Source organism: Podarcis pityusensis (genome assembly GCF_964106645.2).
Source record: "Podarcis pityusensis genome assembly, chromosome: 12".
Taxonomy (NCBI): domain Eukaryota; kingdom Metazoa; phylum Chordata; class Lepidosauria; order Squamata; family Lacertidae; genus Podarcis; species Podarcis pityusensis.
In genome coordinates this window covers 44,958,025-44,982,421 of record NC_138037.1, presented here as the reverse complement: position 1 = coordinate 44,982,421, position 24,397 = coordinate 44,958,025, and the positions used below count along the sequence as shown (strand labels likewise).

At 44.3% G+C, this 24,397-nt stretch overlaps 2 protein-coding genes across 2 annotated transcripts in view; one reads left to right on the top strand and one right to left on the bottom strand.

The window, feature by feature from the left end:
• The window catches only part of CMTM6 (CKLF like MARVEL transmembrane domain containing 6), a 20,078-nt gene extending 14,812 nt beyond the window's left edge, over positions 1 to 5,266 (top strand). The window contains exons 4-5 of the mRNA XM_080975082.1: positions 1,257 to 1,355; positions 3,799 to 5,266. Coding sequence (XP_080831208.1) covers positions 1,257 to 1,355; positions 3,799 to 3,942 — 243 coding nt within the window. The 3' untranslated portion in view covers positions 3,943 to 5,266. The remainder of the gene's footprint in view (positions 1 to 1,256; positions 1,356 to 3,798) is intronic.
• On the bottom strand, positions 4,129 to 24,397 carry CMTM7 (CKLF like MARVEL transmembrane domain containing 7). The gene is made up of 7 exons (XM_080975113.1): positions 24,163 to 24,397; positions 20,094 to 20,267; positions 17,424 to 17,522; positions 15,866 to 15,947; positions 12,718 to 14,003; positions 8,499 to 9,707; positions 4,129 to 8,241 (listed from the first exon to the last, which is right to left on the bottom strand). Exons 1-5 carry the CDS (start codon positions 24,322 to 24,324, stop codon positions 13,990 to 13,992), a joined length of 531 nt encoding a protein of 176 aa, XP_080831239.1. The 5' UTR covers positions 24,325 to 24,397; the 3' UTR covers positions 4,129 to 8,241; positions 8,499 to 9,707; positions 12,718 to 13,989.

Below are 24,397 nucleotides of genomic sequence, written 5' to 3'. Positions count from 1 at the left end.
TGAAACCAGAGCAGTGCACAGAAACACCATTTACCTTCCCATCGGGGCGGTACCTATTTATCTACTTGCACTTTTTGGCATGCTTTCGAACTGCTAGGTTGGCAGGAGCTGGGACCGAGCAATGGGAATTCACCCCGTCACGGGGATTCGAACCGCCAACCTTCTGATCAGCAAGCTCTAGGCTCAGTGGTTTAGATCACAGCACCACCTGCGTCCCAGGCAAGATGTGTAGCAGTGCCTATATTAAGGGTGGGGGTCCTTTTTCAAATCAAGGACCACTTCGCTTTCTTGGTTAATCTTCCAGGGGTTACATGTTAGTGGATGGCGTGGCTAGAGACAACCGTGGGTGGAGCAACCAATGTGGCCTTTGCACAGTTGGCGACATTCCAGGGGCTTCTAATGCACACACCGCCACCCTTCATTCCTACAAGCAAGAAGCATTATTGTTACAGTTCAAAAACACATTCCAACCAGGCAAAAGCCCCAAAGGCGGGCAGGAAAACTAGAGAGGACAGGGGGTATGGTCTGGGAAGCAGGCATTTCATTTCACGACCCGTACCTAAGGTTCTCTACTCTCTGCTTTACAAGCCAAGCATGTGTCATGTTCCTTTGTTTGCATGGGTTTGCAAAAGCTTTTTATATCTCCAGAGGTTACCAGTTAAGATGCATTTAAAGCATCTTAGTAGCCTTTAGTAGTATGCTTTACTACCATGCATCACTAGTACACATTTTTCACATCCAAGCTTCCTTTTGACATTTTCCTAATGAATACCATCAGCACTGAAGTTTTTGCTTCCTAATTTTCTCAGCTTGGTTTTGGTGTCTATATTTACCTTTGAAGTTGGTAGAAGAAATTATGTTGAGCATTTATAGTTAAAATAGTTGGAGGGCAAGAGGGGCTTCACTTTGAAAGCAAGCATGGCAAACTGGTCACAGTGGCACACTTTGAGCTGGCTGAATGCAGTTTCAAATTCCACTCAGCCACAAATGTACTGAGTTGCCCGGAGCAAGCCATTAGCTCCCAACTTCACTTTCCATCTGTAAAATGGGAATATTGGTGATCTCCCTTGGCAGGTATCTTTGAGGGACAACAAGGTAAAGGATGAGGCATTTCGTGCATCAAAAGTGCAGTAGTACTAGATTATAGAAATATTTTTATGCGTTATAATTTTTATTGTGTGCTAGGAAAAAGGAGCAAAAAAACAAAGAATAAATAATAATTCTGAAGTTACCTTTCACTTTTTTTTCTTTTGTAGGATTTCTTGATTGTTTCAATAGTGGCGGTCTTTTTCCTACTAGCTTCAATTGTGTTTGCTGCAACCAACGATAATACACCCCCTGAAACCGCTGCTATTGTAAGTACTTTTCTCCTCATTATTTGTGTTCAATATCTCATGTGTGGAATCAGTTTTGCATTTTCAGGCCTTCCCTTCTGTATGTATAGGAAGATGTGGCACAGGTGATGCAAAAAGAACGCAGTAGGATGCTGCTGCTACTGGGGCTGTTAAGACCTAGTGAAAAAGTTGCTGCGGAATAACTTTTAAGAGTCAATTGAAAATTGCTTCATTCCTCGCATGTGGCTTCCCCTCTGCCCGAAGCCTTTGATTATTAGCCCATTTGGGAAGAAAACCTCTTGTGCATCTTGTCTATCTGGGTAGTCTGGGTGTTATTTTTAAATTTGGTGTTCACTACATACTTGTCTTTTGATAAAGACGGGTTATTCTTGCTCTCTGCAGCCTTTCTTTCTACAGGGGATCTAGTAACAAAAGAAAAATATCAGTGCCTCAGGTCATTTTATGAGTTATGTTATCCAGGGCTGACAACTTAAGATTTGGGCAGGGATTTCTTCAGACATCCTAAAGTCTAGATTGGGGCTTGTTGATGCTAGGGGAAAATTCACCCCATCTGGATTTTGTGTGTGAAATGATGAATACCCCTAGCTGTTTTGTACAGCCTGCACCGCAACATCATGTCTGATCCCAGTTGTTTTCTTGTGCTAAAATGAGGACCTCTGAGAATAGTTATTACAATTGCCATGATTTCCCTTCAGTGCTACTGATGGTTCCCATTTGAACAAAGGTTGTGCTAGTTATAAATTTTCTACTAGGTCATTCCCTCCTAGTTCCTCTTGCCATTTAAATAAAATGTTTAGCCTTGATGTTCTTATGCACTTTCCTTTTAATGGTTCTTCCCCTTTCTTTTTCTTAATAATTGCCCACAGCCCACAACCAGTGCACACCCATCTGGCTGTGTGCCAGACTGCTGCACCACGCTTTTAAATCTAAGCTTGCCCCCAAAGTGCATATCATCATGAGAAGATGATAATGCAGACAGGATGCACAAAGCTTTTGACAGGTGCTGCACTGTGAAAAGCCAGGAAATAAACCAAATGAAACAATGTGTTGAAGGGAGGTACACTGGCAGAAGCACAGAATGCACTTGTGGAAATAAATACAAGTGGAAATGCAGCACTGCAGTAGCAAAAAAAAAACCCCAATGCTTTCAGACTAGCTCAACATACGCCAGACGCACTGTGCTGGTGAGTTGGAGGGTTGGTACGCTGCTTTAGGAAGTTAGTAGTGTTTGCATTAGGGACACGGGTGGCGCTGTGGGTTAAACCACAGAGCCTAGGACTTGCCGATCAGAAGGTCAGCAGTTCGAATCCTCGCGACGGAGTGAGCTCCCGTTGCTCAATTCCTGCTCCTGCCAACCTAGCAGTTCGAAAGCACGTCAAAGTGCAAGTAGATAAATAGGTACCGCTCCAGCGGGAAGGTAAATGGCGTTTCCGTGTGCTGCTCTGGTTTGCCAGAAGTGGCTTAGTCATGCTGGCCACATGACCCGGCTCCCTCGGCCAATAAAGCGAGATGAGCGCCGCAACCCCAGAATCAGTCACGACTGGACCTAATGATCAAGAGCTTCCAAATCGCACAATGTCTTTACGGCAGCATAGAGATAACAACACTTTTCTGCAGCTCACACTTCATCAGACAGTGCAACATATGGCTGTGCAGGGATTGCCAAAGCTGGGGCTGCCACAAAACTGTGACTTAGTAGGCCTAATAAATTTCAGTGAGATGGGGCAAGCATGTCGTCTCTGAATCTAAGGGGAGAAACCTGTGCCGTACTTGGGGCTCACTGTGTGGGAGATCTACCTTCATTGCAGGTGGTCTTGTAAAAAAAAAAAAAATCCAGTTAAAATGGCACCAGCTTACATTTATGATCCTTTTATTAGGACCAGCTGGTTTCCTCTTGTTTTGTTCCTGGATGTCTTACCGGGCCTCCTGCTCTCATCTCATTCTCTTAGTTTGCACTGCCTATTGGCAGTAGTTCCAAACACTTCCGTTTTTCAAAAGCCGCAAAGTGCCTTTCAGCATTCGTCATTGGCAAGTTTTATAGCAGGGATGGGAAAAGGGCTACATCCTTTTCTGGGCAACGTTTTGGTGGCCCATGTGTCCGTGGTGGGTGGAGCCAGAGCCAAAGTGGGTGGAGCAATGAATGCTTTATGTTTTGCACAGGTGACTGGTAGAAACTCACACATCCCTCTCTATCCTTCATTTAGGCAAGCATTATCAGAGTTGAAGGGCACAATCCAGCCAGGCAAAAGCACTTAAGGAGGGTGCAAAGAGGGGCCAGGGAGGGGTGTGGCTGAGCAGGGGAAGAGTCATCAGGGCCAGAATCCCACCCCTTTTTTTATAGAGACCAACAGGAAAATGTACCTGGAGATAATCAGACTATTCTTGTATACTTTTGAATCTCAGTTGAAGTTTGTTTATATAGACTCTTCTCACACTTTAACAGGTATTTGGCTTTCTCGCAACGATAACGTTTTGTGTGGACGCTGTTCTGATGTATCTGAAGAGGCGTAAGGCAAAAGAAGAGAGGAAGACAGAAAACCCAGCCAATACGCTGAATCCGACAGAGAATCAGCCACTGAATAACTAGCAAGTCTGAGGTTTAAACCATCCCTTATTGTTATTATCAGATGCCGAGTGAAGCTGGAATGATTCCGCCTTTTAAAGAATGCCCAGATAGTTAAATTTCGTTTCAGTTTTCAACTCGCCGTCCTAGTGCTGCGTCTTTGCACAGTTCCCACACATAAATAGTTCGAGAATTGTGGGCTTCTTTCCCCCCCCCACACACTCCAATAAGCACTCGATTTTATGCAATTGCACACTCATTTGTATGTGACTGTACATCACTGGTAAGCAAGGGAAACTTGTGATAGGATCATGAAATAATTGGGTTTTGCTTCTTCCAGAAGAAAATTTTCGACAGGTGAAAAACGGTTCAAGTTCAGAATAAAATTAGTTTCGTATGGAAAAGGCCCCGGTAATGAAGGGGATGGGATAATAGCTGAAGAGAAAGGGACAGTGGGAGGTTTCTCCCCGTATTAATTGCAGAAGGGATACATTTCATGTTTTTATATAGGAAAAAATAGGAAATTGAGAAATAAAGACAGGAAATTAGATATTGTGTGGCCTATGGAGTAGCCTCGTGTGAAAATCAGTAGGCTCTCTCTCTTACACACACACACACACACACACACACACACACACCCCAGGATGTGGTCCCAATTCTTTACCTAGGGGATCATTGTTTCCCCCTCTTAAAATCATGTTCATCTCATAGTTCATCAACATAGTGTTGCAACATATGTTCATCAACGTAGTGTTGCAACATAGAGTGTCCTCTATTCAGGATTACAGTTGTTTGATTTTATTCCCACCCCAATAGTTAATCAGCATTCTGACCCCATTGGGGAGTAGCATTCTCTACTGAAGGTTTTTCCCCTCTAAATATTTTTTTTATACATGTGAAAATCATGGGATTCCCTGGCATGTGTGGGTGGTTTTTTTTCTGACTGCCTAATTCATGTTGCTATTGATGTATATGATTTTTCATGATAGTAATAATCAATACTGTCCATATGGTCTTATACCATTTTGTAACATAGCAGTACATACAGCTTATTTTATTTCTGTCTGTCTGTGTGTCTTTTAAGTCCAGGTTTAAATTATGTACAATGCAGTATGTAGGCATCTGCATTCGCTGTGTGTTCAGGACTCTGAAAGAGCTGTTACAATTTTAAGCAGACACAAAGAAGCAGTCAGCCAAGAGGAAACAACTTTAAAACTGTAACAAGCTGCCTGAAATTTTAAAAGGAGATTGTATTAATATAAAAAGGGCTTGGCTGGCTCATGTGTTGAGGAAGTATAAAGAGCAACACTTGTCGCCTCCAATCTTATTCATAAAACATTTAATAGTGTGATGCTTTCGGGCTATTTATTTTGTGTAGTCAATTGCGTGTGCAGCTTCTTCTGTTTATGAATGAAATATTGCAGACTGTGGAAGACTTTGGGGCAGGGGTGGGTGTGCTGTTGGTGACAGGAAGTTAACCAATAGCTGCTGCTCAAGGTGTTGCAGCCCACATTGACTCCCAAGAGTTTCATTGATGTGTAGAAGGAATCATAGTCAAGGTGGTGCATGATGATCAAAGCCCAGAAATGTGACTTCATTTAGGGAGTCTCCGAGCAGGCCACACATAATGCCCATATAGGGATAAGAATGCAGTGAAATGTTCTGAGGCGTCCTGGCTTTTGTTTGTTTTGCAAGTAATAATAATAAAAATCAGCCTACATGTGACAGCTAGCGAGGCAATGCAGTCGTACCTTGGAAGTCGAATAGCCTAGTTCTCGAACGTTTTGGCTCCCAAACAATCGAAACCTGGAAGTGACTGTTCCGGTTTTCAAATGTTCTTTTGGAAGCCAAACTTCCAATGGGGCTGCCGCAGCTTCAGATTGGTTGCAGGAGCTTCCTGCAGCCAATCAGAAGCCTCACTTTGGTTTTCAAATGTTTTGGAAGTCAAACTGACTTCTGGAACTGATTCCGTTCGACTTTGAAGGTATGACTGTAACCTGGTGAGGTTTCCACATCTTCCCGGTGTGAAATGCTAATACAACTCCTCCCCCACACACCCTACTCTGCCAGGACAGAGCCTGCATGTTTTGCACATTGATGCAGCCTTGAAAGTAGAAAAGGGATGCCGTTGTGACATATTTGTGGTATTTTTTGAATAGAATAGGACTTCTTGTTTTTAAAGGAAGAGTATTTGCGTTGTACAGTGAAATAGGAGCATATAAGAACCACCTTCTGGATCAGACCAGTAGCCCATCTAGTCCAGCATCCTGTTCTCACAGTAGCAACTAGACACAGGTGGCACTGTGGTCTAAACCACTGAGCCTCTTGGGCTTGCCAATTGGAAGGTCGGCAGTTCGAATCCCCATGACGGAGCGAGCGCCCGTTGCTCTGTCCCAGCTCCTGCCAACCTAGCAGTTCGAAAGCACAAGTAGTGCAAGTAGATAAATAGGTATGGCTGTGGCAGGAAGGTGAATGGCGTTTCCGTGCACTCTGGCACTCGTCACGGCCCTCTGTGCGCCAGTAGCGGCTTAGTCATGCTGGCCACATGACCCGGAAAACTGTCTGTGGACAAACGCCGGCTCCCTTGGCCCGAAAGCGAGATGAGCGCTGCACCCCATAGTCACATTTGACTGGGCTTAACTGTCCAGGGGTCCTTTACCTTTTTACCAGTGAGAAGCCCACAAGCAGGATCTGAGCATTACAGCTCTCTCCCCTTCTGTTTCCAGCAACTGGTATAAAGATGCAAAATACCTCTGACAGTGGAGGGAGAACTTAACTGTCACAGTTGGTAGCCATTGATAGCTCTGTCCTGCACAATCTCTCATGTATAAATTGGAATTGTCTTTGAGCAAAGAGTTACAGGCAACTGACCTCAAGCTTCATTTGTCAAATATTCCCTTTCCGACGCTTGTGTTGTTGGGAGTTATCTTGAGGGGCTGGGATGCAAATATGCCGTTTCCTTTATATAGTTCCCTGGTGCCCTAAACTATGGGTTTTTTGGGGGAAGAATTGTGAAAGCTATTAGGAGGCAGCTTGTTTCTACTAAGCATATAAAGGGAAACTAGGGCTGCAATTCTGTACCCAATTACCTGGGAGTAAACCCTACTGAACGCAGTGGAGCCTGCTTCTGAGTAAATTTGCATAGGGTTGTGCTGTAGATTTCTGTTTGCTGTCATAGTAAGTTTCTGCAAAACAGTGAAATATGAGATGCCCTAATTGACACCACCTCAAGCAAGCTAGACTGGTAATCTTTCCACATAGCTGGGCAATGCCAGAAAATGCGACAGCTTAGAGCCTCTTGCTTGTTCAGGCTGAATTCGCATAGAAGAAAAGGTACACAGCAGCTATTGCTTAACAATGTAAGTTTGGAAATATTCCCTTGCCTGGTTTTCCATGGAGAGTAATGATAGCCTCAAAGTGATCTGGCAGGAAAGCTCTTGTAGACAGAAAGCTAGTGTCACCCGCCCCCCCCCCCCCGCTCCCCCAAGTTGTGAGTGTTAGAACTTTAAAATATCTGTGGATAGATGAACTATTAAGAGGTGAACTAAAGAGATATTTATTTACGGGACTGTTCTCACTTCCTTCAGCACAAATGGTAATGACCTAGGTCCCCCCCCCAAAAAAAAACCCCTCTGTGTTCCCGTCCCCTCCCCCATTGCCCCCATATCATATTCATTCCAAGTTTAGAACATTTTATCATTCTTAATTTTGTTGCTGCTTAAAGAATCCAGATACTATATTAGACTTGCTGAAATCTTGCTCATGTGAATGGATCCAGTGGGTCTTAATTTCAAGTAAATCTGTTGAAGGTTGCACCGCTAAGCAACTTACTGTGGTGTCTCTGGAAATACACTAGCTTATTTCCAGTGTGCGTGAAGCTGTTTTGGGATTAAATTGGAATTGCCAGTTTTTATTATTATTATTGCACTTTCTGCTTCAAAATCTTATGCAGATTTTGATCATGCGGCCTTCTAAGTTTCCGTCCTTAATGTGCATGTGCACACAACACACTCCTTGGTGGCTCAGAAGAATCACTCCCCCCATTCAATGGTCTCCTTTTTATACCAATAGTTCAGCGCCATAAGACCGAAAGCCTTTGAACATACTGTGTTTGATCCAGACTGCTTGCCACACTTTAGTCCCATTTAAATCAAATGACTTGTTAAGTAGTGAGTAACTTGTTGCATAGATTTACGTAGGACTAAAGCAGGGGTAGCTATCTCATGGGCTGTTTCCAGCCTCTCCCAAGCTGTCTTTTGTGATCCCCTAGGATCCACCAAATATTAACCCTTTTAATTATTTTTTTAAAAAATTAAAAATTGACTTCTCCCGTTGCTCAGTCCCAGCTCCTGTCAGCCTAGCAGTTCAAAAGCACGTCAAAGTGCAAGTAGATAAATAGGTACCGCTCCAGCGGGAAGGTAAACGGCATTTCCGTGCACTGCTCTGCTTTGCCAGAAGCGGCTTAGTCATGCTGGCCACATGACCGGCTGTACGCCGGCTCCCTTGGCCAGTAAAGCGAGATGAGTGCCGCAACCCCAGAGTCGGCCACGACTGGACCTGATGGTCAGGGGTCCCTTTACCTTTACCTACGGACCCACCTCTATGACGCCATGACATCAAAAGGTTTTTTGGTGGCCTCTAGACCCCTCCAAAACATTTTCACTTAAAAAATTAATCTTGGCTCAGTGCAGCCGTCAGCCCCCAAAAAATGTCAGCTGCCCCTCGCCTAAAGGAAGGCTGGCTGACTGGATCCAACCCATTGTGTTTGCGGTGTCCTTGAGTAGAAGGGGCACAGGTCAAGATCGAAACAACTACTTGTGGCACCGCCAAGTGTATGAGCTCACTTGGTGGGATTGTTTTTTAACTTTCCCTGTTTCATACAGCAGATCCCCATTCTCCCAGGAGAGAAAGTAGGAAAGTCCCCTTAGTTTCGGAAGTGGTTTCCCACATGACACGGAGAGCCACTGTTTGGATAAGCTTAATGGTGCCTAGGACACACAGAAGGGTGCTGTTCTTTGGATCTCAGCCCCTGTATAATCACATGCATTCCATCCATAATACAGGAAACGCTTTGAAGAATGGCCCACTGTGAAGATGGGAAGACACTCAGCGGTTTTGAGAAATTATTTATAATGGGGTTTTTAAATGTAGGCTAGGCGCCAACTTTTCTAACAGCATATGCTTCGTGAAAAAGGTTTGGGTGATTTTGAACTGTGAATTATAGCATTGTCTTCACTTTGGAAATGTGTAATGACAAACCAACTGTTGCCTAAACTGTTACTGTATAGATTCTTATTGTAAACTGTATGCTATGTCAACTTTTTTACCTTCTCTATTGTAGCCTGGCCTTTTTACTACCTATTTTTTATCTTCATTGGAATCACTTGATTACGAAATGATTATGTTTTTATTAAAAAGTTGTAGAAAGCATGTTGCTTTGGAGTATGTCTCTTTTCTGCTGTTGGTAACTGGGCAGCAAGAACCCTCTTATTCCTGAAGAAACAGGGATAAATGGTAATGTCCTCCCCCCCCCCCCGAGGGCTGAACCATTGACCTGTGTTACAAGGGAGCACTCTGGAGCCTTCCTTTTCCGATGCGTTTTCTCAGAGAAATCTCTCATGAACCATCCTGAAAATATCCCATGGTGCACTAAACTCTTCCTGATGCAACCCTTCCTACAGATCACAACGCAAGACTTGTTTTGCTATATATTACATTCTTTAGGGCCACAAAAAGTGTTAGAGCAGGATTCTTGACTGGAAGCTTCAAGGTTGTATTTCTGGTGCATCCTATGCAAAGAAAAATGTGGGTGATTTCTAAGCATGCAGAGCAAAAAAAGTATGCTTGACAGAAACAAGTCATTAAAACTTCCAGGCACTCAGGACGTAATCTGTTTTCTAGGTATGCTCCACCAGCTATAGTGCAGCCTGCATTTTGATGTAATCCCTGCATAGTGCTTCGTACACTGCTTGTTGTTCTTGCTCTATGGATTATTCCCCCCCCCCCTTCAACCAAGCAATAACAGCATTTTCTGCTATTCTGAACATTTCCGTTTTGTGTAGCGAGATGTCAGAAGTACAGTATATGTTGAAAGCATTCGAACAAAAAGCACTCTGGTCTCTCTAATAACTTTCAGGAACTTTGGCAGAACGCAGCACTGAAGGCATGGCAGCTAATAAGTGTGGCAGGAGAGAGAGCTACCTCTTGAGTACACTATGGAACAGCTTTAGAAGAGAGGCTCTGAATGTGTAAATAACCTGTTCAACAAAGGCCCAGGACGAAAACAAAACAGAACAGTTACAGTTACTCCTTGATCTATGTGGGCAGATCTTCAGTCTCACACGGCGTTCCCATGAAGTAACATTTCCCCTGCAGGAGCATTCTTGATACCATTTCAGATAAATTTAAATGCCTTTATTTATTCTAAAGAAATAAAACATTGGGCTTTAAGCAGCCCTTTTCCCATGCCATCAGGCATGCTGAAACCAAACCAAAAGTTATTCTGCCTTCAACGTGGTCCTCAAAAAAGATACAGTGGTACCTCGGGTTAAGTACTTAATTCGTTCCGGAGGTCCGTTCTTAACCTGAAACTGTTCTTAACCTGAAGCACCACTTTAGCTAATGGGGCCTCCTGCTGCCGCCACGCCACCGGAGCCCAATTTCTGTTCTTATCCTGAAGCAAAGTTCTTAACCTGAAGCACTATTTCTGGGTTAGTGGAGTCTGTAACCTGAAGCGTATGTAACCTGAAGCGTTTGTAACCCGAGGTACCACTGTACATTCCTGCTGTTGGTACATTTTATTTTTATTGAAAAAAATTACTAATTACATTCTGTTTTTCCAAGGAGTGCACATAAGGTTCTGCCACCCCTGTCTATCCTCACAACAACAAGGTAGGTTAGATAGGAGGGTTGGCCCAAGTTCACCCAGTGTGCATCATGGCTAAACTTGGATTTCCATCTGGCTCTTCCTGGTCTAAGTCAGACATTCTACTCCATTGGCTCAAGTGATTTTTCTAAAGTATTCTGCTGTTGTTTAAAGCAATTAGACAGTCTTCACTGTGAATTGTTGTGTTACGTTGGTATCTTTGTAAGCCACCTTGCTCAGGTAAAACAGGAAAGGTGTAAAGTGCAGGTTTAATTTATAACCATTGTGTTCTTCATTCAGTATTAATTTGCTCAGCACTGCATTTTTGTCCATTTCTAAGTTTAATATACGGTTTGGAAGCCTGTTGGATTATTCTTGTAAGCAAGACCACCTGTTGACATTGCTGTGAACCCAATGCCAATTTGGCGTGTGATATTTTTGGGATGATGCACAATTAGATGATTTGGGTGAGATGTGGGAGCTAGGATTAATCTTGACTTCCCTACTGAACCAGTACTTTAAACTCTGGAATAGTCATCAGTTCTTTGGCCATTCCCTAAATATGTCATATGGATTCAGAGCTGCTTTGGCAGCCGTACTCAGAAGTCTCATGTTCCCCACCTTAGTAGAGCCTAGAGTTAGCTATATGCTGCGTCTTTGAGCTAAAGCAGGGAGGCACTTATTTGCAGGATATCCCTGACACCTTTACTGGAATACTGCAAGCAGGGCCGTAGCTAGGGGGTGGTGAGGTGGGCCCCCAACAGGGGCGCAGGCGTTGGGGGGGCACAAAATCTGCTAAAAACAAGTTTATAAATATAAATATTGATTGTTGCTTCATAAGAAATGGTTTTAGAGGATGAATTGAATTGGAGGGTCGGGGTGGAGGAGAGGCAGAAAGAAGAAATAATTTGTCTGTTGCTGGGGGTGCAATCTGGACGGTTCTGCCAGGGGTGCAAGATCACCTAGCTACAGGTCTGACTGCAAGGCTCTCAGAGACTACTGATTCCACATATTCTCCAAGTTCAACGGCTGTTGAATTTCCCCTTTACTTTTCTCTACCTTGTTTTGTTTTTCTCCATTAACCAGCTTTTTCTCGCCATGTCCTATTATCTCGCTTGCATGTTCTGCTTCTTTTTAAGTAATTTTTAATATAAAAGATGAAGATAACGATGATAAATTAAACCCTTGCTTTGAGGGGAAATGGGGTTGTTTTTGCTTACAGTTTGTGTAGCCCGAGTCTGCCAAGAGCATAATTACTTTGATGTCATGCATGATAAACTGCTGTGCATGCAGTATTAATGACGGTTTTCCGTGAGCCTGTAGCACTAATGGCCAGTCTTCTGCACCCTTGCTCTGGCCTCTGATCATGCAAAAGCAAGTCACCAACAGACAGCATATCACATGAACCATCTCTGGTTACCTAGAGCCTTTTTGAAAGGCGTACTTCTATTCATGCATTGTCCTGTTTTTTTCTCACTAATAGTGCTAGCAACTTAACAGCATAAATTACTTGACTGATCTTTAACTAAACATTACAGAATCCCCACCCCAAACTGCCCACCTTGTTATCCTGAAACAGCAATGAGACGCTGTCAGGCTGTGAAATGAAAGCACTGGGTTAAATGCTTACTTCCAAGTAGGCAAGCATAGGATTTTGCTGCAAGCCCCACTGAGTTATACAGGACTTGCTCTCAGCTAAACTGTTTTAGATTATCTTGTGGAAAGGCTCCAACCCTTTTGTAGATTTGTTTATTCAAATGTTTCCACTCCACTGTTTCCTGTAGATTTGCAAAGTGGCTAAAAACATTAAAAGCACAATGAAACAAAATAAAACACACAATTTCACATAAACCGGGAGAATAACCTGCAATGATAATGTTAAGACCATCTAGGACTCAAAAGTGCTCTGGAAGTGAATTTTCCTAAATTGGTACCTGAAGGTCATGAAGTTAATCCTCACAGAGGGGCATTCTATTAGCTTGCTGCTACCTTAGAATGAAAATACTGTCCAATGTATTGCAGTCAGACAACAGGGGAATACAAAACAACAAACCATCAGCAATAGAATCCCTATAAACCGAAATAGCATGTTGAACACTGAAATAATGAAACAAGAAAACTTGCTGCTTCTTTTTTTTACATAGCTGCCATAAGAATTCCCCATGAACTGCTCATTTGCAACACAAAATAAGATTTGATTGTATTTAACTGGGGTGTTCCAGCCAAAAGAGCTGATCTTCACAGAGACCAAAGTTAACTATTAATAATGCCAAGCAACATACTATCAAAACTGAAAACTTAGGGGAGTTGGTTTTGTCTAACAGGTATGGATATGGAAGTGAGTGGTGTTTTTGAGGTATAAAATTTATTTAAAATTATTTTGTCATGAATAAAAATACTTAAAAACAGAAGAAACACTAGGACACAAAGGAAACTCTGTTTCACTTCTGAAGACATATTCACAGTAAGCCAGTAAAAACATAAATTATCAAATGCCTTTTCTCGCACCGGGAGCCAAAAGCCAGGAAAGGCAGAGCTAAGCAAGAGACTTTGCATGTATAACTTAATATAAAGCAGCTGCTGGTCCATGGTAAAATGTAGCATTTTCCAGCTGCAGATGAAAGGAAACACAGTAAATTTCCCACCTTCAACCTTTATATGCAGGTCCCAGTTCAGATCACTCAGGTAGCTTGAATGATAACAACATGAAGAGAGGGGAGCTAGCTCCTACCAAATCGTGACATAGAATACTCATTTTTACATTTACACCCCACTTTTCCTTCAAGGAGCTCAATGCAGAATACACAGTTCTCCATCAACCTCTGCATTTTATCCTCAACAATCCTGTGAGGTAGGTTAGGCTGAGGGAAAACATCTGGTCACCCAGATCATGGCTAAGAATTTCAATCCTGGTTTCCCTTTGTTTGCAGAAAGAAAGAAAAAACAGATTCCCTAATACAAGAATCTTGGTATTAAGACAATGCAGAATAGAGACTGCTGGTACTAACAATCTGGACAAATGAATATGAGGAGTGTAAGACCAGAGCCATCTGGTGGTCAGCTCACTTAGTAAGAGGTTTCAGGAGTCATTACAAAAGCAAGTCCTCAAGAACATCACCAGAACAAAATTCCATCTTACATACATTTGCTGTCTGTTAGCCTATGAAATCCTCAGTTTGGTGTGTGCATTGTAAGTGCCAAAAGTTTCACACAGCAGCATCTGAAAAAGAAACAGAGAGAATGACTAGAATAAACTTGTCAAGCAAATTACAGACACAATTTATATAGCTGCTCCAAAACATGAATTTTCTAGGCAAGCTCACAAAACAATTTCATCCGATGAAAGAGGAGAGAGCTTTGTAAGTGTTTGGGACATGAAGATGTAATGGTAGATTTGTCACATACTTAAGAGGGCAAGGGGTGACTTGGAACCACCCAATATCCATTCTGTCTGCATTGATGCCTCTACAGCAAGACCCCATCTCTCAGTGTAGATGTGATATCATCCTATATACATAAAAATGTAAGGCTGTCATCACACTGCAGTTTGCGTGACCTTCAGCAGGCAACTATGCTAATTCCAGTGTGGCAACAGAAGAGTAGGCAGGCAGATGAGTGAGGAAGCAATGCAGGTGGCGAGAGGCCAAGTCAAGCTGTTTAAACAGAAGGTGGGAGATGATGCAGAGAGCAGTTGGCCAAACCATATTCTGAAATGCTTCTCCCCTCCTTTAAAAGAGGGCAGGTGTTTGGGCAACCTAGAAGGAAAGGGGCATGTTTGGGTGAGCTGTGAGGAAATAGGTGAAGGGGTACATTGGTAAACAAAAGAGTTGATGCATAGATGGTATTGGTGTGTGGGAGAAAGAGGTGAGCAAAGGGATTGGCAGGTAGGGGTGGCACATGGAGCGAACAGGTGCAGGAGCTTCTAATAAATATTTTTAAATGCTGAATGACCATATTTTAGCTCTATAGGATGCACCAGACCATAAGACACACCTAGTTTTTGGAGAAGGAAAACAAGAAAAAAAATTATTCGCTGCGCAGTGATCCCTCTTACTGTCCTGGCTTATGGGATAGCCGCACGTAGCCTCTTCCGGGCAGCAGGATAAAGGCTCCTCAGGGAAAAGCCCCCAAGAGCCGCACACACACTCCATGGGGCTCTTTAAAGGGAGCACTGCGCAGAGCCTCCCGCCTACATTTGCTGCATAAGACGCACACACATTTCCCCTTACTTTTTAGGAGGGAAAAGTGCATCTTATAGAGCGAAAAATACGGTATATACAAACAGTACCAAACCAGAAGATTTTTGTCTTAATTTTTTTTAAATATAGACATGAACAGGGAGAAATTAATACGGAATGAGAGTGCAAATGTTCAGGCATGAATAATTTTTTTTTTTTTAATGTAAGCAAGTGTGTTCAAATGTTTTTATCCTTGATAAAGGTCACCAGCTAAATTATAGTTAACTGTATTTATTTAAAATATTTTATTCCATCTGCTCAAAGCAGCTAATGAGCAGGTACACCTTTTTTTTAATCCACTCCTTTATATAATGAGTCATTTATTGAAGGGATGGCATGAATAAAATCAGAGGTGTCTGCACATGAGATGGAATTTTATAGGTACCAAGCTTATGCTTAGCAGGCCAAGAATATCTTACAATGAAGGGAGCCAATGGAGGAAGCTCTAGTGGTGTCAGTCTGCAGTATAATTTACGTAAATGTGAGCTGGCTTGGGTCAAACATATTGCTGAGTTATTTGCTGAACCTTGCAGCTACAACAGGAATGGAGTATCTTGGTCCCTCCGGCTTTATAATGCAGTTTACAATCTAGGTTGCAAGAGTCAGAGAACACAAGTGAACAAGGCTGTTTCTTATGTCCGAGACAATCCATGATGCTACTGACAGGTTGGGGGAGGACAATGTCTTGGGTAGAATCACTTTATCTTTCTTGTCCAAGAGGCTCTTGCTTGTCATCCTCACCTACGCTCAGACAGTTCTGCCGATGGACCACCAATTGTTCATTCCATGTTTAAATAATGCAAGCTAGCTATGGTCGGTGCAGTTTAATTGATTAGATACTTACCTGTTGACTGAGTGACACAAGATACTTTGTAGGATAGCCATATACTTAAGAGACACAGAAATGAAGCTAAGAAGCCAAATACCTGTTTAAAAACAAAACAAAAAGAGCCATGTCATAACTAAACCTTCTACTATAGAGAATCCAATATACCCTATACCAACATTTAAGATTTATCCACTAAGGATTCTGTTCACCTGCATGCATCCAGTTGACAGATCCTATCCAGGATTTAAAAAAAAAAAATGGACGCGGGTGGCGCTGTGGGTTAAACCACAGAGCCTAGGGCTTGCCAATCAGAAGGTCGGTGGTTTGAATCCCCCCAACGGAGTGAGCTCCCGTTGCTTGGTCCCAGCTCCTGCCAACCTAGCAGTTAGAAAGCATGTCAAAGTGCAAGTAGATAAATAGGTACCACTCTGGCGGGAAGGTAAACGGCATTTCCGTGCGCTGCTCTGGTTCGCCAGAAGCGGCTTAGTCATGCTGGCCACATGACCCAGAAGCTGTACGCTGGCTCCCTTGGCCAATAAAGCGAGATGAGCGCCACAACCCCAGAGACGTCTGTGACTGGCCTTAACTGTCAGGGGTCCCTTTACCCCTTTACCTTTATTCAGGATAAATTAGGCTTCTAGTTTAAAGTGCTGTTTCATGAACTCTGTTGGACTAACATACTCGATGTTGCCAGCTTATTATGCAGCCAAAAGAGTGACCATTAGCAGCTACAACCCAGAAACTCTGAAATCTGCATGACCCCAATGGCCGCATGATGTAGCCATATAGTATGGAATCTGGCTGCAGAGGCAGAGTTTTAGAGAACCTAATTATAATTTAAAGTGGGCAAAGCTTACACAGCCCTTGTTATTGCAGGGGAAAGTCTAGTACAGTGGTACCTTGGTTGTCAAACTTAATCCATTCTGGGAGTCCATTTGATGCCTGAAACCATTCGAAAACCAAGGCGCAGCTTCTGATTAAGGAAGCCGCATCAGACGTTCGGCTTCCAAAAAACGTTTGCAGACCGGAACACTCACTTCCGGGTTTGCGGAGTTCAGGAGCTGATTTGTTCGGGAGCCAAGCCAAGTACCTCAGAAAGCAAACGCCTTGCGAGTCGAACGTTTTGGCTCCGAATGCAGCAAACCCAGAAGTGAGTGTTCTGGTTACAAACATTCTTTGGAACCTGAACGTCTGACATGGTTTACATGGCTTCTGATTGGCTGCAGGAGCTTCCTGCAGCCAATCAGAAGCCGCGCCTTGGTTTCCAGACATTTTGGAAGTTGAACGGACTTCCGGAACGGATTTCATTCGACTTCCAAGGTACCACTGTATGTATACAAGGTTTTGTCAAAGGCCCTCCAACACTCAACCCAACCAGGGTACAGAGCACACACAAGGGACAAATCCTGACTTGTGGTATAGACTGCAGCTCTACTTTACATGCAGCTCTACCTTACATGCATACAAAGAGTAATTATGCAGAAAAAACTTGGAATCTGCACTAAAATCAGGCCCCAGCAGTAACGATGTAAAAGCAATTCCTTGTTGATATGGGGGGGGGGAGTAGCCTCACCGCTCCAGCTGTAAGACTTGCTGACCCAGAGCTTCTGGCCACCACCACCACAGATCCAATGAGAAGAAGGGTGGTACCTATTAGGTAATGGAGAAACTCCTGAAAAGAAACAAGCACAGAACAACTTTGAAGACAACCCAATAAAAGGAGCATTTCAATGTGGCACAACACTGCCAGCCAATGAGATTCTTTTGCTTTAAATCACCTGTGAAAAAGGAAACATGGGACTGCCAAATCACATTTCCTGGAGGAAAGACACTGTTCTGCTGAAACAGATACGGTTGCTGTCCCTTGCTTTTCCCACTCCCCGCCAAAACAAACAAACAAACAAGTTCTTTTCGAGATTGCACAATAGTTAACTGTAAGAGAGATGCTGTAGACTTGCTGGTGCATGTATTAATGAGGAGAGCGTAACTCCCAAACAGAAAGGCAAAGCCCTATTGATCTCTGAGGGTTCTGCTTGCTTCCCTTCCTCACTTTTAGTGTGCATCTGTGGCCAAATTGCCATTCTCTCTTTAGGCTTTGGAATACACAGGGATCCCTTTTTGCTCCTTAAATCATAGTGTGAATGCGGCATGATTTGCTGCCCGTTTATATTTGCAACTTTGCTTTCCGAAGCAGCATTCATATCCGCTATCACTTCCGTTTCAAGAAATGAACCAACTTTTCTTTATTCCTCTGGTGTGAGCTTCTAGGGGCATAAGGTTAAGGATAAATAAATTCACAACAGATGCATGTTCTAACTCTCAGCTTAATACTGGGGCTGTGCATAGGAAGACACCTGCACGTGGATTCAATGCCACTTTGAGCTCCTGCGAGGAAAAGTGGCATATAAAACTATAATAATACATACACCTGATTTTAAAGCCTTTAACAGAGATGCTGCAACTACATTTCCAAACGAGGGATAAAGGTAAAGGTAAAGGAACCCCTGACCATTAGGTCCAGTCGTGACCGACTCTGGGGTTTCGCGCTCATCTCGCTCTATAGGCCGAGGGAGCCAGTGTTTGTCCTCAGACAGCTTCCGGGTCATGTGGCCAGCATGACTAAGCCACTTCTGGCAAACCAGAGCAGCACAAGGAAACACTGTTTACCTTCCCGCCAGAGCAGTACCTATTTATCTACTTGCACATGACATGCTTTCGAACTGCTAGGCTGGCAGGAGCAGGGACTGAGCAACGGGAGCTCACCTCGTCACGGGGATTCGAACCGCCGACCTTCTGATCAGCAAGTCCTAGGCTCTGTGGTTTAACCCACAGTGCCACTAAAAAGCAGATTATAGAATCACATGTCTTAAGGCTACTGCGGAAAGTTAGCATATCACAGAGGTGGGTCTAGTCTCCACACACCCATCCTACTTTTTGATCTGCAAAGAAGAAGCATTTCAAAACTGATAAGCATTTCTAAAGTGGTACAGTGGTGGTCCCAGGAGGTTTGAACTACGTGATATTTCTGAAACCGGGACTTTACAGTACAATAGGAAAGTGATAATGTCACCTATACACCTCTCTCTGTCTTTCCCAGGAAGACCCGAACTGCATAAGATGTTGTTTTTATTCTCTTGGGTACTAATTAGAGCAAACTCCAACACAGAGTTTGCTCTGCTACTTTGCACTCCTTTGCCCCTCCATGGGCTATGAACATTCTGCAGCAAATTTTCCAACTGTCTGACCTTCCCCGTGGGAGAGGGCCTGCAGCAGTTGACTCTTGTCCCTGAATAGCAAGTCAGAGAGACAGAGCAGACTCATCTCTCCTGTGGATGCTGTATGCAGCGATAGCAGCAGAGAAGGCTAGGTCAAATCAGGAGTGGGGAAATGCCATTGTCATGCAAGTACTACAGTATAGTCTTCAACCATCTGCAGAAACTGAAACATCCTGGCAGCTGAGCAGCACAGCCGACACACATGCATCCCCTCTAACTTGCTTGTTGCAAATGCAGATTGCAGAGCCCATCACATTTTAGGATAGCTAGGAGTCACGGGAGGGGACGTGGGTGGCGCTGTGGGTTAAACCACAGAGCCTAGGACTTGCCGATCGGAAGGTCGGTGGTTCGAATCCCCACGACGGGGTGAGCTCCCGTTGCTCGGTCCCTGCTCCTGCCAACCTAGCAGTTCAAAAGCACGTCAAAGTGCAAGCAGATAAATAGGTACTGCTCCGGCGGAAGGTAAACGGCGTTTCCGTGCCCTGCTCTAGTTCGCCAGAAGCGGTTTAGTCATGCCGGCCACTGTACGCTGGCTCCCTCGGCCAATAAAGCGAGAGGAGCGCCGCAACCCCAGAGTCGGCCACGACTGGACCTAATGGTCAGGGGTCCCTTTACCTTTACCTTAGGAGTCACAGGAATCCTGCTGTTTCAAAAGGGCCTGAAAGTGTGCTGGGGGAAACCCTGAGGTTCCTCTTTATGTTCTGATAATGTAAGTTTTCTTACTGTGAAAACTGATGACTGGGAGCTGATCACTTAAGATTTAATTCTCTTTACGTTTGGACTTTGCCTAGATCTCACTGTCACATTTTATGGCTTTTTGGTCCCACTGTCTTACTAACGTTTTTTTGGGGGGGGGGGGAGCTTTTGTTTGTCTTTACAAGTGCCATGGGGCAATTTATTAAAAGTAATTTGTCGTCCCCCCCCGAAATTAAAAACAAAAGCGATTTTAACTATGAGCAGGAACTTACTGCAAGTGGCCAGTTGATGCAAGTCAGCATTCGGTAAATTCTGAAGATATAGACGACGTAGAAAATGAAGATCATAACTAAGTCAAACATGGAGACAATTTTGAAGTAGGTATATGTACTGTGACCGGCCACTGGCGAAGCAATGATGCAAATAAATCCGATCAGGAGCAATAGCTGAAAGGCAAGAGACAAAAGAGCGTGAGTGAATAGGAAAGCAAAAGAAACAAACTCCCAAGTTCCAACTCGCAGTAAAATGCTCAAAATGAAAAGAAAAGGAAAAACCACTTCTTGAAGAGTCAAACAGAGGAAAACAATTCCAACTAAAGTAACGATAATAAAACTTAAAAGTTTAGATTACAAAAGTATATTGGGGGAGGGAATACACTGGGGTACAAACCTAAGCAAACTTACAGCATGCAACTCAGTTTGAAGTCAGTGGAACTTCGGTGTAAATGTTTAGTTGGGTTCAAGCTGCCAAGAGGGCAGGTTTCTAAGGACAGCAACAGTTACTACTGTTTTGCTAAGTGGGGGCTTAGGTCATCAGCAAACAGAGATCCAGAACACAATGACTGTATGCCAGGGGTCAGCAATTTTTTTCAGCAGGGGGCCGGTCCACTGTCCCTGAGACCTTGTGGGGGCCCGGACTATATTTTGGAAAAAATAAATAAAAAATGAATGAATTCCTATGCCCCACAAATAACCCAGAGATGCATTTTAAATAAAAGGACACATTCTACTCATGTAAAAACATGCTGATTCCTGGACCGTCCACAGGCCGGATTGAGAAGGCAATTGGGCCTGATCCGGCCCCCGGGCTTAGTTTGCCTACCCATGCTGTATGATAACACTCTCTAATTCTAGACTAAAAGAGGAAAACCTTGCATTTAAGAATAATTTACAGTTGTTTTAAATATGAAAACACCACATTTAGTCTTGTATCCTCTCCCCACAAGAGCAAACTAGATTGCCTGTAAGAAGCCTGCAACGTGTACCAGAACTCAATAGCACCTTCCCTTCCTCTTGTGCTACCCAGCAAATTATATCCAAACACCCACGACCTTCAGTACTTAAGGAAGTACAGTACACATAAGACTCCTTAAGCTTCGAAATTCCAAGATCCTCCACATTTAGAGACGTCCAGCCTTATTTACACACTTCAGAGGCCGCCAATCTTTCTGGGCCTGTGAGTACATTTGCAAACCAGAGAAACTGTTCTGGGCACCATGTACATAATCAGAACACAGACGCAACACACAAATACACTTATTCTTCCCCTGCCAGACATTCCATTTAACAGCTGCAAAAGACTATGTCTTTCAAAACTAATCTCAGCATGGAAGGTGGGGGAGGACAGGACCCCATAGGTGCTGGGGAAGGCATTTGGATTAGATACTGGGAAGGTTAGGAAGCTCTACAACCAATGAAGGTGCTTCTGATTAGCTGCATTCTGGCTTTATACAACTCAACATTACATACAATATGCAAACAGGGACGAGCAGGCTACCTCTGCCCCCATCACTGTACAAGAGCTGGAAGGCAGAGTGTCTGCAGCGAAGGCATTGTGCTCCTATAGATTCCCCACAAGATGCAGAATACTGGAGAAATCCTGGCTCTACACTGCCATGGGAAGTTTCCATTAAGCACCAGAGGTCCCTCACTGCAGATGGTTGTCCTTCAACTCGTGCAAGGTGACAGGGACAGGTGGAACAGAAGTAGCACTTTCCTCCCCATCCACATATTCTACTTACTCATCCATATAATGCCCGAATTGAACTGCTCTTTCAAACCAATTCAGCAACCCCTCATGGAGATAAACAATTCCACTGCACAGATGCAGATTTCAGAACCTTCGCTTCCATGAAGGGTAGCTCTTCATGCAAAAAAGGAAACTCCAGAAAAAGTGGCTATCTTCATTGTAAAGGTAAAGGGACCCCTGACCATTAGGTCCAGTGGTGGACGACTCTGGGGTTGCAGCGCTCATCTCATTTTATTGGCCGAGGGAGCTGGCATACAGCTTCCGGGTCATGTGGCCAGCATGACTAAGCTGCTTCTGGCGAACCAGAGTAGCACATGGAAACGCCATTTACCTTCCCACCGGAGCGGTACCTATTTATCTACTTGCACTGGCGTGCATTTGAACTGCTAGGTTGGCAGGCGCTGGGACCAAGCAATGGGAGCTCACCCCGTCACGAGGATTTGAACCGCCGACCTTCTGATTGGCAAGTCCTAGGCTCTGTGGTTTAACCCACAGCACCACCCGTGTCTCTTGTCTTCATTGAAGTGCATACAAAACCTTGATCTCCCAGAGCACACCAGTCTACCAGTTCTCAATCAATATGTATTTTTGAATTAATAATCTGTAAAAAAAGAGTATTCCTTCTAGGTAAAAGTTCAGAGACCACATTTCCCCCCCCTCTCTCTGTTAGGGGGGTAATGCAATTCCACTTGATAAATCATCAAAAAATAGTAAGGAAAGGGATAGGGAAGGGATCCTGGAAAACTCATGCACCTTCTTCAGTGAAAGATGGATTCCAGTCCCCACTGTGCAATGCAACAAGTGTGTGCAAGATAAGAGATTTGATACAATAAGCCGTAACTTGAGTTACACATTTGAGCAGAATTCCCTTTCTAAATCTCAGATGTCGGGGTTACCATGTGCAATACTTTCTCTAGCTTTTTTTTTTTCAAGATTAGAGAAAGTAGTTGACAGTAAAACACCTCAATTCCCAGGGTCTTCTTTGAACAGGAAACACATTTTTTGTGTCTTCCTGTTTTGACTCAGCTGAATCTGCTATTACTAGTTCTTTACAATGCTCCTCAAATCACAGCTAATCTTTCAATATTTATAGAGCCCGCCTTTTTTAAAAAACAAGCAAACAAAAATGCCATACTGAATTGGTTTTACATTTTGAAACATCGGAGGAAATTCAGCTGCAGCTGAAATAGAGAGCCTTCACATGGGAAAAAGATTACAGCAAAAATGTTTCTCTTTCTAGCAAGTGATGATTTTTAATGCAGTCTTTCCAGAGCTAGCCTCCAAGCTAAAAAAGACAAAGGGTTTAACAATCTTGAGCTTTAATCCTGTCCTGTCCTAAAGAAATCTTTAGTTGACATGTTTTCAATTTATATGCAGATGCAAAGCTTCCCCTTATTATTTTTTCTTCAGATCTAGAAGAGAACCATACACAACAAACACAAAACAATGGTAAAGGGCTGGATCCACTAGTGGAAATACTCCTCCACTCACGAAGGAGGCTTGTTTCTGGGAGAAACCCTAACAAGTGTAGCTGCCCCACCTGTGCCCCAAGGTACTTAATTTATCAAACAGTTACGGCAAGCTTCTATGTCTCAGTCCTTTGTAGTTCTTCCAGGGCATCTAAGCGGCGCTATTAGAAGTGCGCGGGGAGGGAAGAAAGATGCAGAGAGCAGGCGAGAGTTGCAAGACGAGGAAAACGGGAAGGAAGGAAGGAGGCAGAAGGGAAAGCAGTAAGTGGAGGGAGGCAGGCAGGCAGGCAGGCAGGCAGCTGGGCCGTCGGAAAGGCTGAGCAGAGCAGAGCCGACCCCATGGCCGCGGAGGAAGTCGCTGGCGGAGCGCGAAAGACGACGGAAAGCAAACTTTTTTTGAGTCCATGGTCTCTCCCGCCTTCGGAGGCGCAGATACAGCTCCGCGCCACGGACGCACGAGGGAGCCTAGGTACGCCTCTGCGTAAATATAGCCAGTCACAGTTGCTAGGCCATAGACTTTGAAACCAGCAGTCAGCTCAGCTTCCCTCCCAACACCCAAACAGGGTTGTCCAAAGGCGGCGTGGAGCGATAACAGCGCGAAGAGCCGCGCTTCTCCTTCGCGCTTCTCCTTCGCGCGCTCGACGGCGCAATGTGGCGCCCGCTATTCCTGGAGAGAGAGCAACACGTGCAAGAAGCCTTCTGCCTCTCATTGGAGCGCCAGATTTAGGCCACGTCGTCCTCCCTTGAGGGGGAAGAAAAAGGCGCGCGGCAAAACAAGCTCCAAAACTTTGGAGAAGGAACCCGGAGCCCCGGAATCCCTGGACCGCCCGCCTCGCCCCCTTACCATCTGGGCCCCTTTGAGCAAGGCGGAGCACGAGCCCGCGTAGCCTCTGTCCAGCAGCCCGGAGTCCGGCCCCGAGGCCGAAAGCGCCGCCGAGGACGTCGACGCGGCGCCCCCGCTGCCGCTGCTGGCGTCGGTGCGGACCACCTGCAGCCCGCGAGACATCTTGGCGGGCGAGGAGACGGCGCGGCCGGCCCTTCCCTCGCGCGCTCTTCTTCCTCCTCAGCGCTGCTGGGAC

Excerpts from the sequence above, each read along its gene's own strand:
- CMTM7 (XM_080975113.1), bottom strand. The coding sequence starts at position 24,324 with ATGTCTCGCGGGCTGCAGGTGGTCCGCACCGACGCCAGCAGCGGCAGC. Across the intron at positions 17,523-20,093 it reads GCATCAACTGGCCACTTGCA|GAGTTTCTCCATTACCTAAT; the intron begins GTAAGTTCCTGC and ends GTTTCTTTTCAG. Across the intron at positions 15,948-17,423 it reads CAAGTCTTACAGCTGGAGCG|GTATTTGGCTTCTTAGCTTC; the intron begins GTGAGGCTACTC and ends GTTTTTAAACAG.